We start from the raw sequence: 11,815 nt of genomic DNA on the forward strand, positions 1-11,815 counted from the left end.
AGTTGAAGTACTGTTATTACAACGGCAGCGGGCGACGTCGTCTCCACCAGATGCGAACGCGTCGCGTACCGGCTGCGAAGCTCGCGCGACACAAGCGAACTGAAGCGTAGTTTTTCGCTTCAGTTCTATTTTTTCGGCTTGTCGCGCGTCACGATGGCCTGTTTATACACAGAAATATGCTCTAAAATGCTAGGTATACATGCTCTGATTTATATTTCATCCTTATATTACTGGGGGTGTGTCCCTAGTTACCTCCCAGATATTTTATAAGCACCAAAAAAAAAAAAAAAAAATACAAGCCTTTTCGTTTGTAAAAATAAATAAATAAATAACTGGAACCTGGGGAAAAGGCAAACTTAGTTTCGCTGTCTTATTTTGCGGAGGGGTGGGGTAAATTTGAAAATACACCACAGAAAGACGTAGCCTATTGAATGACGTAGAAGGGAATGCACCGAGCAGCGGTTTGTTAGCTCGAGTATTGGAAGATAGGCTGAGCAATGGCTGGTTAAAACTATTTTACTTCTCCGATGTCTTCGTTCGCCGTGCTTTCAAAAAGGGCTTGTTAATAAAATCAGATAATCCACAGAGCTTTAAAAAAATCAGATTATTTAGTGGTCTTGCCGATGAAAATGCACCTATTTTATAAATGAAGTTGCAAGCAAGCCTTTATTGCACTTGTACTTCAAAGCTTCCGGTGTTCATGGCGTTGTGGTGTTCATATCCCTTCAAGATTAAACTGTTACGTTATCTTTTTGATGATTAGCTGATTTTACTAAATCTGATCCTATAAATGTTTTCACGTGAATGACAAGACAACACGGGAATTCCCAATGGTTGATTACGGATTATTTATTATTATTATGATCATTACATATTCTTCATGATTATTATGCAGGCTACGTTGCGATTTAAGTTTATGGTAATTGTTGAAAGCGTTTACTTTCTCACGTATTTACATGTGTTAAAAAATATTACCAAATTAATGGACTGAAAAAGGTCTCTCACCAAGTATTCGCTTACCCATAGTCAAAAGTCCTGAACAAACGTGAAATACACGATGTAAGCCCACTGCAGACTGCGAGAGCTACTAGGAATATATAGCTTTTACGCAAGCCTTTGCGCGACACAAACGGAACCAGTGGAGACACCCTACGCGTCGCGCCGTGCTGCTTCGCCCTCCTGTTTACGCGACGCATACGCGACGCGTGCGGTGGGTGCCCGGCGTCAGTATAACGTTTGTCTTTGAAACGGGACTTTGCGCGCGGCTAAATCGTTGCGTGAATTATTGCATTATTGCTGGTTACTGCTCAAAGCCCTTGTGGGCGAGCGCTTACAACTGAAGCCTAAACTGCTTATTACAGTTTAGACGGAATAAATGATGCTTGTAAATCAATCAAGTAGACTACAATAACCGCTGATGGTGATGCACGCGCAGCACACGACCGGCACTCGCGCAGACTGCGTGTAGGCGTATAAGGAAATATAAATTGGTTTCATCTTATCTCAGTGAATTGTGATCATCTGTAAATGCGCTTAAGAACTAATATTCGGTACCATTTATTACTGATGTTCATCGAGTAATGGCATTACGCCTGTGTGCCCCACGGAAGCTTTTACAGACAGACCCAGGACCAGGTTTCAGAGTGTCAAACTGTTATACATCACTGCCCTACGCCCTGCAAGTAAGATTTTTCAAAATAAATATTATATCCATTGCTCTAAATGACATGGGAACATAAGTACTGCTACCACTGTGCCTCCACTAGACTATTGACAGCTAGACTAGACTATTGACAATTTACTGTAGACTAATCACACACCTTTTGAAAGACAGTTCCTAGACTGACGCAGAATAAATGTTTATCGTTGATCTTGCATAGACCTTCAGCAAGTTTGTGTAGCCTAGCCCATTAAATTTTTCTCATTCAAATGTAATATATGCTTGAATAGCACTTTATAATTTAATTCTGGCATTGAATATGCTGGTTTACTCTCAAAAATGCAAATTATTTTTGATGCAACTTTAATGCTGAATTTATTTTGTTTGTTTCTTGTTATTGGTTGGGTACCCCTGGTCCAAAGGCTGTAGACACACCTCTATTTACATCAATGGGTTTGAGGTGGAACGTGTCTCCAGCTTCAGGTTCCCGGGTGTCCACATCTCCAAGGACCTCAACACCTCCACCCTGGTCAAGAATATACTTCCTAAGGAAACTGAAAAAGGCCACCTCAGATCCTGCACTCACAAAAAAAAAAGTACAAAAAAAGTGTCTATAAAGGTACAAATGCTTGTCACTGGGGTGGTACCTTATAGGTCTATAAAACTGCACCCTTAGCCAGCAATCTGTAAGTCATTTGTGCCTTTTTTGTTGTAAAAGGTACTTATTAGTACCCAAATATAATAATATTGTACTTTCAGGGTCCTTTTGGCCAATTTTTTCATTAAAAACGAAAAAAACGTACCTCCACTGAACCTTTATTTCGTCAACATCTATCGGCACGCCATCGAGAGCATTCCGACCAATCACATCACGGCGCGGGTGTGGCAGCTGCTCTGTCTCCAACCAGAAGGCCCTGCAATGGGTGGTAAGACCCGCCCCCAGTACATCACTGGAGCCCAGCTCCCCGCCACTGAATCGCACTGAATTGAATTGAATCGAACTGAACTGAACGAACCGCCATCAGGTGGCGCTGTTGAAAAGCAAACCACATTCGGTTTAGGTCATAAGCCAGTTGAAATGCTGACTAATATTAAGATGTAAAGAACAGCATAAAAAACATACTGCTTGTGGACAATCTTCAAAAATTATTTTTTCATTTAAAGTTCAAGATGAGTCAATTGTGATCAGGGATGCAGGTAATGAATTCTCATTTCTGGGACAAAATACATTGGCAGGGCCCTCTCAATATGTTTAGTAATAAATTAGTTACACCCCATATCCTGGGCCCCCTTCAGGGCAGGGATAGGGACAAATTGCCGCCCCCCCCCCCATCTGAAGCCCTGGTTGTGATGTTTAACAAGCCAAATTAGCATAGCCTAGCCCTTTTTTCCTCATTCCAAGTTAAAATGCATTAGAATTCAATTCAGTCATTGACTATTCCTGTCTACTCTCAATGATGTGAATGATTTTTAATGCAACTTGAATGCTGAATTTATTTGTTTCTTGTTGGCACACACAATCGCAGATAAGGGGGGACTAATCGGGACGCTTTGCCCCCGGTGCAGGCCCAAGCGGGGGCCAGAATATGGGGTGTAACTTTTCCATTTTTCCAAAATATACTGGGGGGCGGCCCTCCCAGTATATTTTGTCCTGGGCCTGAGAATGTTTAGCTGCGGCCCTAATTGTGCCTTAACACCAGTGAACACACTTTTGGGGGGGAAAAATTTAGGCCTACTTGAGTCCCATTATTTAATTATAAGAAACTATTAAGTGTATGGGGGTGTGGGAAAAAAAAACACTAGGGAAAGGAGAATATACTGACTGCAAGACTTTTATTCAACACAAACAACTGGCGTAACAGCCTACAGGCGTTAAGAAAGCAGGGAATCACCGAAGCAGACGTCATGCGATTCACGAGGAGGGGAGCCGACTGGAATGTGATTCTATCGGTGGAAACGGTGAAGGCAGTTCTGCCGGCCGGAGCACGAGCCACGAGAGAAGCACGGCGGTTCCGCCGATGTCATCATAATGGGCGGAGCTACACAGAGCTGTCAATCACTTCTTTCGACCAATCGGAAGCCTCTGACAGACCGCCGCAGGGCTCAACTGATTGGTTCCAATCAGTGAGTGAGTGTTAGCCCCACCCACTGCCGTTATCACGAGGCCTTATTTCTCCAGTTATGACTGCGGACACTGCAGCTGCACAAGAGAGTAATCAAATCCACCACTCAAAAGCTGCACCCCACAAACGTCACACAGCCCAAAGCATGCCTACTTGGGTTGGATACGAACATATAGGCTAACACAAGCGCTAACATCTGAAAACATAAAATAAGACGTCACGTAGGCTTTTAAACTACATTTCAAGAAAACTGTAAAAGTCTAGCAGGCGCATGATAGAAGTCACCGAAATCTTCCCAACACTTTCTCTTCCGTGAAAATGATTGTCGTTTGCTTTTTCCAGAAATGAAATCCCCTGTGGTCTAGTTGACCTTTTATTAATGTTTGCCAAAAAAAAAAACTGTAATAGAAGTAAGGACTTCTACCAGTGTACATCTCGAGGCCAGCTCTATATTGTAATAATATTTTTTTTTTCGGTTGGCTGTGTTGTTAAAACTATTTATTTATTTTAATTAAAATAAAAAAAACAATTGAAAAATGCTTAGGTATACTGTTCACAGTTTTCAGTCAGGTTCCTGAGCTAAAAGAGGACAGCAGTGACCTTTAAATGGCCTTCCTTTCAAACGGGTCATTTGAATATTAGCCTACCATAAGGCAACAGCAGAAGCATCGCTACTTCAAAACATTCCATTTCCAAGAAATCCTACCAGTTAACAAAGGTCAAGGATAATTCTAAATCTGGAATGCCATTATGGCAAACAAGTCTGTTTACATTACACGTGCATATACATACATAAATTGAATTTAAAAATGTCATTGTTAGCAAATCTCCTTAAAGTAAACGCTTGGCTACAAATACTTTGTTTAAAACACATCTACCATAAATGTAAAAATTGACTTCATATTATCTGTTGTGGATTTAAAAAACATGTGATACACAGAATTAGTTCCTTCAACTGTGCAGACATTAATAAAAAGGAAAATTAAATTTTCTGTATTTCCCCAGAAGATATTCAGAGGATGTAATGCCACAAAATTAAAATAATAACCACAGCAACAATAGCCATGACACAAACCCTGACAAAGGAACTTAGAGAGAAATTTCCAAAAATGCAAAAAAAAGAAAAGAAAAAGGCAAACAAAGAAATCCAAAGAGATAAAGAAAATGTCTCTCAAAAGCACTCGGGAACAAATCTGTAAAACAGTGAGGTAAGTGACAGGGGAGTGCTGTACATTTGGGGGTGGGAGTTGGGGGGGGGGGGTTAAGTTCTTTAACCCACTCCTGCCACAATAATAAAATAAAAAAGTGGAGTCTAAACTGAAAAGTAATAACAGATGCAACAATTGCATCTAGAATGCACATATATATGAACTTATTGCCAGAATATTATCCACAACTACGACCCAAAAAGTGTTTATGAAAACACCAGCAGAATTGTACAATAAGCCCTGTCTATATTTCATGAGGTATATTGTGATTTTTGTATTCAGTGAATATCTAACCAGTATCAGCCAGTCCGTATGCATTCAAATCGCGTTCACCATTTAAAATGTTTTTCATCAGAAAGCACGAGGCCTGTAATTCTTATTAGGGATTTCATTTTTAATTCACGATCACTTATTACTTATGACTTAATCTGTTCTTCATAATTGTTATTTTTATGATTTTATTTGTATACACATAAGTTAAGCAAGTAGTAAATTTTGTATGACTTTCTTTGGCTTCTCCCAGTGACCTCGTTCTACTTCGCTAAAGGTTTTGAGAACAGAGTTTAAAGGAGAAATATAAAATGTTTAAAAAAAATAAAGAAATTAATCAAAAACTTTTTTTCCTCCCAAAGAGGACTGTTAAGGTGAAAGTGTAAAATGAACCTAGATGATTGTCTCTCTGTAATGAGTGCCTATAATAAGAGATGGTGAACTTTCGGAATGGGATACAGGATCAACCGCAGGCGATAATGGACCACAGGCCTTCGGACCGGACAGGAACGCGCTCCGTTTCCGGTCTTACGAACGTAACGGTGGCAGCCACAATCCTGCTTAGATCAAAAGGCGGGAATGAAAGCTAGTGTTTGTGTGTTTTGGTGTATGCACACCCCCTGGTTGCGTTTGTGTAAACGTGTGTTTGTGAGTTGGTGTGTGAGGTAGGGGAGGGGGGGGTAGGGGGTCAGCAGGGGTTCAGGGGTCTCGGCGAATGAACCAGATCTCGTTCTTGCGGTAGGACACCCCCGGGTTCTGGTAGACCGCCACCATGTAGAGGTCGCGGCGCAGGGAGTCCGTGCTGCCCAGGAGCTCCCAGAGCTGGCTAATCTGCCGGGTGATGGTCTCCTCGGTGGTAGTGCCGAAAAACACCCTGCGGGACACAAGCCCACGTGTTACACACACACACACAGGCGCAGACACACACACACACACACACACAGGCGCAGACACACACGCACACACACACATATGCAAGCCGACAAGTTACACATGCACATTCAGGCGCGCACACACACACACAAACAACCACATGCGCGCACACACACACAAACAACCACACACACACACACACACACACACACACGCAAACGACCACATGCGCGCACACACGCACCACTACTCATATGCAAATGTTAACCTGCACAAAAGCTAACGAATGAAAATCGAACTCAAGACCAGTTTTTGGTGATGCACCAGGCCGTCACAAATCCAACACGTACAGGTTTGCGCAAAACTAACTCTTTCCCCAATCATCACATTCAGTCTAAACAAAGACCCGTCCGGGTTATTAAAGGGCCATTCCCTTGCCGAAATGCCATACACCGCAATATATGGTAAATAAGTGGGCCTGAAACCTACAACGGCAAATGTATTTCAACAGTGTAATTCTAAAAAAAAAACATATCGGGAGTATCTAAAAGCGTAAATAATTTGCATGATTGCCCATATCCTGTAATATGCTGGAATATCTTGATAATTTTTATTTCAATTCGTGTTCAGTATCTGTAATTTCCAATTCGTGTTCAGTGTCTGTAATTTCCATAAGGGTTTGTCTGCTCTACTCGTGCGTCACATTTCCGGCTGGAGCCCGGGCTGGCCGGGTGGACGAGCGGGACGGGCGGGACGGGACGGGCGGGGCCGGGCTCACATGGTGACGACGCGCAGGGACTCCCGCTGCACGATGCGGATGTCGGGGTCCGCCGGCTCGGGGGGGTTGTCCTGGAACTCCGCCGGGAGGTAGTACACGGTCAGGATCTCCTTGGAGAAGCTGCCGTCCTCCAGCATGCGGATCTCGCTCAGCACGGGCACCGTCATGCCCAGGTAACGCCCTGCAGGTGGGAGGGGCGGGGGGGGGGGGTACGAGGTGGGAGTGGACATCTTTCGTTTACTCAATTTTAATCCATTTATCTTTTCTGTTAGTACCCCGTTGCTGTGTGTGGCTGTGCAGGTAATTTTGGGAATGCCCTGTTGCTGTGTGTGCCTTTGTGTGGGTGATTTCAGGGGTAGCGGGGCCCCACCAGGGGGGTTCCCTACCTGCAGAGTTCTCCTTGCAGATGTAGCGCATGAGCTTCATGAAGGCCATGGAGATGCTCTGCTCATACAGCTTCTCCTCCCGAGTGACGCAGGCCCACTTTCCTGCAGGGTACACCCTCTCCTCGTACACCACCTCTCCCAGCTGCAGCACACACATACACACAAGCACATATACACACACACACACACACACACACACACAGGCGCACACACTCACACAGGCGCACACACACACACACACACAAACACAGACACACACAAACACACACACGTACACACACACTTCAGTTACTTATCTCATCCCCCTGCTCTGGCACAGTTGACACATGGACCTGTGCTCCAGCTCTATAAATACCTCTCTCGTGTGAGCCAGCATATGACCCCTGACCCCGGGCTGCAGCAGCAGCACTCAGAGTAGGCCGCTTACCTTCGTATGCTCGGACACGGTGGTGAACGGCACCCTTTCCTGCTGCTGGTTCTGCCGGGTCATCTCTTGAATCGGACCCCTCATTTCTGTCCAAGAAACAAAAGCACGGCTCACAGGCTGTAGCCTTGCGAGTCATTCATCAGAGCTCAGAGGCTGAGTCAATGGAAACTCAATCAATGGAAGACTGCTTGTTTCTTTAAAACAAATAAACAAACAAAAATCGGCATCCAAGGAATAAAAAACACACAGGAGACACATTGTCTGAACATTGCTCAATCCTAGCCAGAGTAAGTACGCGAGATATAGCAACATTCAGGAAAATCCATTTCAGAAAGAAAAAAAGATAAAGACCCAAGACAACAACTGAAAGGCTGCGTTTGCAGTTTTTGCATCTTGAAAGCCGCCCTAATGGACAGAAAACTGAGTTTCAAACTCATAGGTTGCAAGTTTGAATCCCAGGTGAGGCACTGATGTCGTCATACACTCGAGCAAAAACACAGAACCTGAACTGCTTCAGAACGATATCCTGCGGCACAACTTAACTGAACATTAATTAAAAGAATACAAACGGCTCTGGATACACTCAGCTGCTAGAAGTCCAAAATATAAATGGCTTAACCCTTTGCAGAGTAGGGCTGTTGGAATGTGTTTTCAAAAGTCAGTGTTCTAGAATGCCATTGCTTTAAAATCACCAGCAGTGATTGTTACATCAGCATTAGAATGTTCAGTTAACAACATTCTAATCACATATTTGTGATCTTACAACTTAAAGGGTTAAAAGCACACAAAAGACAAAGGATTTATGAGAGGCATCTAACTGCCAGACTGCAGGAGGGTGGGCCTTGGCAACAAGCCACGCCCACCAATGTCCAACTCCACCCCCTCCCGCATCCAACAGTCAGATATATGCGAGGGTCGCACCTGTGGGAACGGACACCTGGTGGGTGCTGGCCACCGACTGCCAATGGGCATAGAGTCTCTCCTCCTCCTCTTCATCCATTGGCTCGGGGTTATCCGTGATGTCATCATCCAGCTGCTCATCATCCAGTCCGGCGAGGTCTTCAATGGAGATGAGAGCCATTGTACAGAGGCTGTAGAAAGAGCAAAGAGCCAATGAGAAGCAAGCCTTTAATTAAACTTCAATTCAATGCTATTCGTATAGCACTTTTTACACAGGGCATTCTCACAAAGCAGCTTTACAGAGATCCAGGCCTGAACCCCCTTACAAAAGAGGGGAAAGAAAGAAACCTTGAGCAGAACCTGACTCAGAAGGGGAAGCTCATCTGCCGCTGGCTAGCAGCAGTCAATTGGGAAAAGGCTGATTATATTACATAAACAGGAAAATGACACTACACAGATGTCAATGACAGTGTGTAACTGAAACTGGGCAAGGATAACTCTGGTCGTGACATCTGTCTATGACAAGCTTTCTATGGCTTTGACAAGCTGGGTCATCCACAACCACTGGCTATCCCGATACAGGGTTCATAAACTTTTAGGGGAGAATAGTCAGCTGAGAGATTAATCCCACTCTTTTTAGAATCCGCCACTGACAGGGATTGCACTATGATTAAAACCAGCATTAATCTGCAAAAGTACCCTGAAATGAAACTGCCGCTTTCAAACACAAAGGCAGACAGTGATGTTCACTTCTGCCCAGAGAGAGTGAGCTTGCTTTTGTTTCTCTGCGCTTTAAATTATCGGTTGAATTATTACTAAATTAACCAAGTCTCACGTGGCTTCTCAGTTCTGAATAGGTTGTCATCCTTAAAGTGAAAGCGCATATTTACACACCCAGCGCTCCCAGGTCAGGGGGGAATACGAGTGCAATGGGGTAAAGAAAGCAAGCGAGCATACCGAGGACTTCTCAGTAAAAATACTAAAGGGTAAATAACTGACATCTCCAGGAACGTTCAAACCCTTGCCGGCTGTCAAACTCAGCCTTTAAGGCAAATTCACAGCCTGTCACCCTGAGTTCCACTAATGAACTCACAAGGAGGGTAAATTTAGTTCTCTCCAGACTCCAGACATATTTTCATATGGGACGGAATGAAGAAGTGCTCTTTGACGTGGAAAACAGGATTCTGGAGCTGGCCTTGTGGAGATCCACCGTGGTTCGGACTCAATATTTGTTAAGTTTGGTTTTTTCTTTTGTTGAGTTTTTTTAGACATTGCTTAAACTTATCTGTGGAACTTACTTGCGACAACTTAGCAGATGAAGAACATGACCCTGACACTGTTAGTAATTCCTGTTTACGAGATCCTGTTTTGCAGGTCTGGTATGTATTACGAGTGTATTTTTAAAATTTGTTACAAAATGTACTGAATCATCATAGTTATTTCCAGAAAGTTTCAAAGTCACCGAGCTTCAAGCATGGGATACACCCTACAAAGAGATCCTCAGTGTGACCTACAAACCCATAACCAGGAAGGTGACATTCTTCTTAACCCAAATGATATATGAACAAACTTGCAACTGCCAAGAAAGGGACAAAGCATAAGGTATATAAACAAACCTAATTAGGCTGAACTCACCTGGGTCTCACAGTTACATTTTCTGCAGAAACAGCTGCAAACAGTTAGCCTAAACACAGCCACGATCAGCGACAGAATCTGAGAGAAACTGTGTGCGATTTTCTGATCTAGTGCGTAATCAGGGTGATTGAGGTTTAACTGCGGAGGAGCGTTTTTGGTCCGCCCGTCCCTAAAACAAGAGGTCTGTGTGGTTTTTTCCCCCTTGCGGAAGTGGAATGTATTGCTAAATATACTTAAATATATACATGATCTATATTTCGCAACACTTCATTATATAGAGGCAAATATACAAATTATTGCCAATTTAAAATAGTAATATATTACACTTCCGTGTAATAGATTTATCGTTATATTTTCTACATAGGTCCATATATTTATAATATATTGCAGTATATATCATCTCCATAAGGGCCCGCTTGTTTAAGACTGAAAGACAGTTGAAAATGATATGCACATCTTTAGTTGTCCATTGGAATGAAAATTCAACTTTGCTAGCATATTGAACTGGCCTCTAAATCGGAAATAACATTAAATCACGTCGTGTTCGTCAACACGGAAGACATTTTTAGGCAAGTTTATTGTAGCTCCACGGATTTATTCAGATTTCGTGTATTCCTGCCATGAATATTACTCGTCTATGATATGACTGCACTGAGTGGTCATTTAAGGTACATGCGGTGCAATACAGTTAATTGGGTGCAACATACATTCATAGAAATGTAGTAATACTAGCTAGCTAGTATCGTCGCTCCACACACTAGTTATGGAGTGCTGGGTACAATTAGTAAACATATGCAAGTCAGATTCTGCTGAATACATTTACGTTAAATTAAGTTATCTAACGTTACTCAGCGCTAGTTATAAACCTCTGGCTAACGTTGAATAGATATCTAACGCATGCAACTTGCGCCATAACAAAGCAATCATCTCTCATGCAGTTGTTCGTCGCTAGCCAAATCCGATTACAGCAGCTAATGTTGGCTGGCTAACGACCGCCGCCGCGTAGACACTGCATGCATTTGTTGGAAGCACTGGAGGAAAGTAGGTCACCCCGTTCCCGAGAGCTGCAAAGCCAGGGGAAGTCACGCATCTCAGACCACTACAGACCAAGAACGACTTCCACGCCTCTATAACAGTGCGCGTACCGAATTGGAAGAACAAAAACACAGTTTAAAAGTATCATAAGCAAACGTTGGCTTGCTAATGTTGACACGCCCCCCTCGATTGAAACTTACAGATCGAGCTAACCATTTAGCCAGCGGGCTAGCTAACTTACTACGATACCACCGTTACCAGCAATGCTTTAAGCAAGCTCGCATTCACCCCTTCTCGCGCGTTAGAGAACGAAAAATATGGACCAGATGACACTCTGCTGTCTTTGTCAGGATAACCTACCCGAGTGTAAATGTTGATCGGTATGGTAACAGTACCCACGCAGATCCAGAAGCGCAGAGAAGTGACAACCTGCGCGAAGAGCTGGAGCGCGGTGGTCTGTGAGTCACGTGAGTCGGAGCGGTGCGGTGCGCAGTAGACAAAAGAGGGGGGTGATTGGGTT

At 43.5% G+C, this 11,815-nt stretch overlaps 1 protein-coding gene across 3 annotated transcripts; it reads right to left on the reverse strand.

Moving 5' to 3' along the window:
• Window positions 1–3,474: 3,474 nt before the first annotated feature.
• soul4 (heme-binding protein soul4) lies at window positions 3,475–11,815 on the reverse strand. 3 transcript variants are annotated; one of them, XM_064317557.1, is made up of 6 exons: window positions 11,656–11,815; window positions 8,647–8,816; window positions 7,726–7,811; window positions 7,299–7,440; window positions 6,913–7,093; window positions 3,475–6,135 (listed from the first exon to the last, which is right to left on the reverse strand). In XM_064317557.1, exons 2-6 carry the CDS (start codon window positions 8,804–8,806, stop codon window positions 5,961–5,963), a joined length of 744 nt encoding a protein of 247 aa, XP_064173627.1. In that variant the 5' UTR covers window positions 8,807–8,816; window positions 11,656–11,815; the 3' UTR covers window positions 3,475–5,960. The 3 variants fall into 3 exon arrangements, with proteins under 3 accessions (XP_064173627.1, XP_064173641.1, XP_064173633.1); XM_064317571.1 differs by lacking the exon at window positions 11,656–11,815 and adding an exon at window positions 11,311–11,431; XM_064317563.1 differs by lacking the exon at window positions 11,656–11,815 and adding an exon at window positions 10,261–10,420.

The sequence above is a fragment of the Anguilla rostrata genome, chromosome 2 (genome assembly GCF_018555375.3).
Source record: "Anguilla rostrata isolate EN2019 chromosome 2, ASM1855537v3, whole genome shotgun sequence".
Taxonomy (NCBI): domain Eukaryota; kingdom Metazoa; phylum Chordata; class Actinopteri; order Anguilliformes; family Anguillidae; genus Anguilla; species Anguilla rostrata.